Below are 6000 nucleotides of genomic sequence, written 5' to 3'. Positions count from 1 at the left end.
CCCTTAAACTTCTGGGTCTCCAAAATTGGGCACATGGCCTGAGCTTGCCCTTTACGCCATTGGAGGTGCTGGCGTGCCCTGCAGCCAGTGCATTATCTGAACGTGTATTTTTGCACGGCTGGGGGCTTTATCACAGACAAGCGCAGCTGCCTGTCCAGAGACAATGTGGACAAGCTCCCATTCATTAAAATGAACCAGGCATGGATCCCACAGGACTTTTCCGTACCTTGTGCAGAATAGAGATGGATACCGACCTTACCCAGCCATTGTTATAATTTTGATCTTTCTCATTCTTTTGGGGTGTACCCCTAATTTAAAATTACTAAAAAAAAGCAGTGTTGGCTACCTCGCCCCCCTCCACCGCCGCTTCCACGTACACCGACACATCCACCGCCACCTCAACCTCCTCCTACTCCATATGGGCCTCGTCCTTCACAGATGAAGAAAAATTGTTTTATTTTTCAGTTTTTTTTTGTTGTTTTAAGTTTATTTCCCTATCCACATTTGTTTGCAGAGCCACTTGCCATGCTCTTAACTACATTTTTCTGCCATTTGCAGCACTCTAGCCCTTTCCATTGGTTTTTAAGAGCCATTTTAGTGCCTGAAAGTTCGGGTCCCCATTGACTTCAATGGGGTTCGGTGTCTGGATAAGGTTCGGAAAAAGTCCGGGACACGGACCCGGACTTTTTTTTTTACGTTCGGCTGAACCAGCCGAACACGGACATCCAGGTGTCCGTTCAACTCTATTCATAGTGTGTTGATAAAGCTTGCAGCAGGGGCAGGGTTAAGGGGGGAGGAGAGCAGGATATAGTTGTTAATAATCTGCATAGGAAACACTTTCTAGCTATTGGCAAGAGGTCTGCTGTGTCTTTACATACCTACAATCTCAGCACGAAAGTTGTGAGCTGTTAATAAGAAAGGTAAAATGAAAAGCACACCATGGATATTATAATCAAAAAAGATGAAATCAGACAGTGTAAAAAATCATACAGGTGTACTATAAGTGCATTAACTCAATATGTTCATCAGCAGTGCTGTGCCAAATAATAGTGCCCAAACATTAATCCACAATGTATTAAAAGTGGCTATACTGGATAATTTTCCAAAGAAATGCTTCCCGGTCTTCCACCAATACACCTGTGCTCTCAGTGAAAAACCTCTCCCAATGGATAGAAAACTCACCATATGTATGTCTCAGCTATCAACATACAGGCACATATCACTCAGGCTAGAGATACCGAAACAATTCCGGCCACCATAATGTGCATGATCCTCCTCTCCTCACACTCTGGTTATCACATAGGAAATGTACAAGAAAGGCTCTGATAGTGTAAAACAGTGGTCTCCAAACTGCGGCCCTTTGCTTGTCTTTTTTTGGCCCCTGGGGCACTATTCCATTCACTGACACCAACAATGGGGCGTAACTCCTGTCGCTGACACCAACAATGGAGTATAGTTCCTGTCTCTGACACCAACAGTGGGATACTATTCCTCCCACTGACACCAATGATGGGGCAGTATTGCATCCACTAATACCAATGATGGGGTACTATTCCTCCCACTGACACCAACGATGGGGCACTATTGCAGCCACTAATACCAATGATGGGGCACTATTCCTCCCACTGACACAAAAGATGGGGCACTATTCCTACCACTGACACCAACGATGGGGCACTATTCTTCCCATTGATACCAATGATGGAGCATTGTTTCTCCCAATGACAGCAAAGATGGGGCACTGTTTACTCCCACTGGCTAAACGCCAGAATGTTTTCTACTCCCACTGGCCATAGTCCGGCCCCCCTAAAGTCTGAAGGACAGTAAACTAGCCCTTTGTTTAGAAAGTTTAAAGACCCCTGGTGTAATACATTCATACCCCGTGTTTATTAAAAGAATACTTCTTACAAAATGACAAACAATAGAAGGTTTGTAACATAGGAAAACCTGCTCCCATCATGAGTACACTCTGTTGAAACCCACCTAGCGTCACTTCCAGTTTGCTGTAAAGCCACACTCCGAAATGAGTTTTGTCATATCTGACTTTCTCAAGAGGTTTTTTTGACAAACTTTTGAAACAGTGCTGCTGATGAACACAGTGGGGTTGATTTACTAAAAGTAGAGTGCAAAATCTGGTGTAACTCTGCATACAAACCATTCAGTTTCCAGGTTTTTCTGTCAAAGCTTAACTTCTTGCCGACCGGCCACCGTAGTATTACTGCGGCAGGGCGGCTCGGCTGCGCAAACGACGTGATTTCGTGCACAAGGTCTCGGTGGCGCGCGCGCTGTTCCTCCCGCAGCCCGTCTCCCGCTGTGTGTAAAGGGAGGAGGAGCGGCAGCGATTGCCGCCAGCCTCCTGCGATCGTCAGATAAACTAACAGAAGACCCGCCTGCTTATGTAAACAAAGCAGGCGAGTCTTCTGTTAGACAGGCAGGGAGAGATCAGAAGTTTCAGCTAAACTGAAACTTCAATTTCTCTGTGCCTGTCACAGAACCATTCCCCCACACAGTTAGTAAGCAGACTTAGGTACACATTACCCCTTTGATCACCCCCAGTGTTAACCCTTTCCCTGCCAGTGTCATTTATACAGTAACAGTGCATAATATTTAGCACTGATTACTGTATTAATGTCACTGGTCCCCAGAAAGTGTAAAAAATGTCAGTTAGGGGCCCGATCTGTCAAATGCAATGTCGCAGTCCCGCTATAAATCGCTGATCGCTGCCATTACTAATAAAATAAAATAAAATATTTTTTTTTTTTACCAAAAATATGTAGCAGAATACAAATTGACCTAAACTGATAAAAAAATAGATTTTTTAAAAAAATTTTTATTGGGAATGTTTTATAGCAGAAAGTAAAAAAATATGTCTTTTTTTAAAAATTGTCGCACTTTATTGTTTATAGCGCAAAATCTAAAAACCGCAGAGGTAATCAAATACCACCAAAATAAAGCTCTATTTTTGGGAAAAAAAGGACATCAATTGTATTTGGGTACAACATCGCATGACTGCGCAATTTTCGTTAGAGTAACAGTGCCAAATCACAAAAAATGGCCTGGTCACTAAGGGGGTAAAACCTTCCGGAGCTAAAGTGTTTAACTGAACAAGCTGAAGTTAAAAGTTGATTGGTTTGTATGCAGAGCTGCACCAGATTTTGCACTCTGCACTTTTGGTAAAACAACCCCACTGCGTTAATGCACTTATAGTACACATGTATGATTTTTTTACACTCCGTGATTTCCTCTTTCTTGTTCACACCATGGCTATTGTTAACGGCAAAACAAGACTTTAATAAGCAAGAAATTAACCATGTTCCCACAACATACTGTACACTTCAAGATCTTCCATGGAAGCTCCGCATGGGGGCATATCTTGGCAGCTCAGAAACAGAGGTCTGCCATACATAACTTGATGGTTAATTGGAAGGATGCTATAGGTGTTTGAAATTATTATATGCACAGTAATCAGTAAGGTTCCTGCTGAGTGACTCAACTCATGAAAACTCTGGCAGCGCAGCAAGTTTTTTGTGTGTACGCTCAAATTCACTCACACAAATGGTATTTGCTTTTGCATATACAACATTACGTAACAAGAAAAACAGTTTGTTACCTGACATGCCAAATGAACTGCATCAGTGGCGCATTCCTCAAAGCATTTGTTTATGCATGGGTCAAGTGTTCTAAATCGGTCCTGTTTTTTACAATACAAAGAAATTCGTTCAACTGGTTCTTCCTACGGCAGAAACAAAAGATAAAAATTAGTTAATTGAGCAAGTATAAGAAGTCATTGGTGAGGCGTTTGCTCAATGTGGCTAAATCTATTATTCTTAAGCATTGGAAATCAATAAGAATGCCAACCCTCATGGAGTGGCTGGGCGTGGTGAATTCGATGTAGGATTTGGAAGAGCTAGCTGCGGTAGCTTCTGAGAACATTGAAGGATTTAAAAAGCTATGGGAACCTTGGGTCCCATTTAAGCTTTCGGAAACATATACGAAATTACAAAATGGTGGACTGAGTTTGGCTCCTTAATGCAGCATGCATGGGAAAATGGAAACTCTGGTAGAAGGAAGACCAGTAAGGATAATATACCACGTAATTTGTTTTTTTTCCCTTTTGCTTTTCTTTTTTTTTTTTTGTCATTATTTTATGTGTTTCTGATTCATTGTAATTTTTTGCATAGTTTAATAAAAATTTCTATTGGTAAAATAAAATATATATATATAGTCTGTGAAGGTTTTCATCTTTACGAGTCACCGTAAGGCTAGTTGTAGCTAGTCACATCCGACTTGTTCTGTAATGTTGAAGATATTTTGGCATTCAGTGAAATACAGTAGCTTCCTTGGTTGCGAGTGTCAAGTACCTACTGACAAAGGTAACTTAGTCACCTAAATCCAAACACCTGTCATGTGTAGATGCTGACTGTTCAAGAATATGACGGCAGGTACAGTATGAAAGTATCTAAAGGCCATTTCTACTCCCCCCTTACCTTCTATAGCTGTATGTAGCAGCTGTCTTTGGTAGACTAACATTTTTTTAAACAGACATATTTTACATTAAACCCCAAGAATCTGTGCACGAAATAGACAATTTAGGTAAATGACATATTGTGATCTTGCATTGGATTTTTATTAAGTGATTTTTTTTTTCACTTGTATAACCTTTTGTATTTCTACATCTTACTATATGCTTATAATATATTTGAATCCGTATTACCACCACCCCCCCCCCCCCCAATGTAGCATATCAATTTCCTTCCAGATCTACTGATGAATATTTCAACTGTACTATATTAACTGAGGGGGTAAGGCAGGGTTTTTGGGTTTCTCAGTTAGGGTTTAATGAGAGGTCCCCAGGGATTATGCTACCTTAATCCTTGCAGTGGATACATGTCTGCCCAATACAGTACCTTCTTCAAAAAGAGCAAGTAATTGGAGCGGAGGGGGGGGGGGGGGCAGAGACGAGGGAGGTCTGCCCAGAAACCTTCTGTGTGTGAATGTGTAATGTGTAAATGTGTAACACAAGCCACAAATTCTATGTTTCATTCCCCTGTCAGTCTATTAGTGTATGTGCTGTCTCATAGAACATGGCCACAGCTGGATGTGTGTGCTAGATTACAGCACATGCGCATTAGGACAAACTCTTTTTTGTAATTTTTTTCTATTAAAGAGGAAGTAAACCCTCCTCAGCAACTTGTACCTATAGGTAAGCCTATATTAAGACTTACTTATAGGTACTGTAAATATCTCCTAAACATGCACCGTTTAGGAGATATTTACCTTACATGCAGCCAGTGACGTCACTGGCGCATGCGCTCTGAAGGAACGCCCGCTGGTGCCGTTCCTTCAGAGTCCCGTGCCATGACCATCAGCTCCCGCGCGTGTGACGTCACCTCGGCTCCGGCCAATCAGATGGCCGGATGCCGCGATCTCGGAACACGGGCGACTGGACATGTCGCCCCTTAATACAGGTAAGAGGGCGGCACGGCGGGGGCTCGTTCTAAGGTAAGTATTTCATAATGAGCTAGTATGTGATGCATACTAGCTCATTATGTGTTTGTCTTTCAGGTTGCAAAAAAAAAAAAAGTTTCATGGGTTTACAACCTCTTTAAATGTTTTTTTTTTTTTTCCAGGTAAAGTTGTTTGATGTCCAGGTGAGCTCACCTAGTAAGATGGACAACTGACTTAACTTAGTGGGCTCACCTTAACGCTATACATTTATAATCAACCCCTGGAGACATACAGTGCCTTGCGAAAGTATTCGGCCCCCTTGAACTTTTCAACCTTTTGCCACATTTCAGGCTTCAAACAAAGATATAAAACTGTAATTTTTTTGAAGAATCAACAACAAGTGGGACACAATCATGAAGTTGAACGAAATTTATTGGATATTTCAAACTTTTTTAACAAATAAAAAACTGAAAAATTGGGCGTGCAAAATTATTCAGCCCCTTTACTTTCAGTGCAGCAAACTCTCTCCAGAAGTTCAGTGAGGATCTCTGA

The 6000-nt window shown here is 41.6% G+C and overlaps 1 protein-coding gene across 1 annotated transcript in view; it reads right to left on the bottom strand.

Annotated features, from left to right (window-relative positions):
* LOC309552694 (E3 ubiquitin-protein ligase RNF213-like) overlaps positions 1-6000 on the bottom strand; it is a gene marked incomplete at its 5' end in the record, with an annotated part of 1269694 nt that overhangs the window by 1057722 nt on the left and 205972 nt on the right. The window contains one exon of the mRNA XM_082253620.1: positions 3611-3733. Coding sequence (XP_082109746.1) covers positions 3611-3733 — 123 coding nt within the window. The remainder of the gene's footprint in view (positions 1-3610; positions 3734-6000) is intronic.

The sequence above is a fragment of the Pelophylax lessonae genome (assembly GCF_965119305.1).
Source record: "Pelophylax lessonae genome assembly, chromosome: 4".
Lineage (NCBI taxonomy): Eukaryota > Metazoa > Chordata > Amphibia > Anura > Ranidae > Pelophylax > Pelophylax lessonae.
The sequence above is the reverse complement of the archived record's forward strand: the minus strand, read 5'-3'. Positions and strand labels throughout refer to the sequence as shown.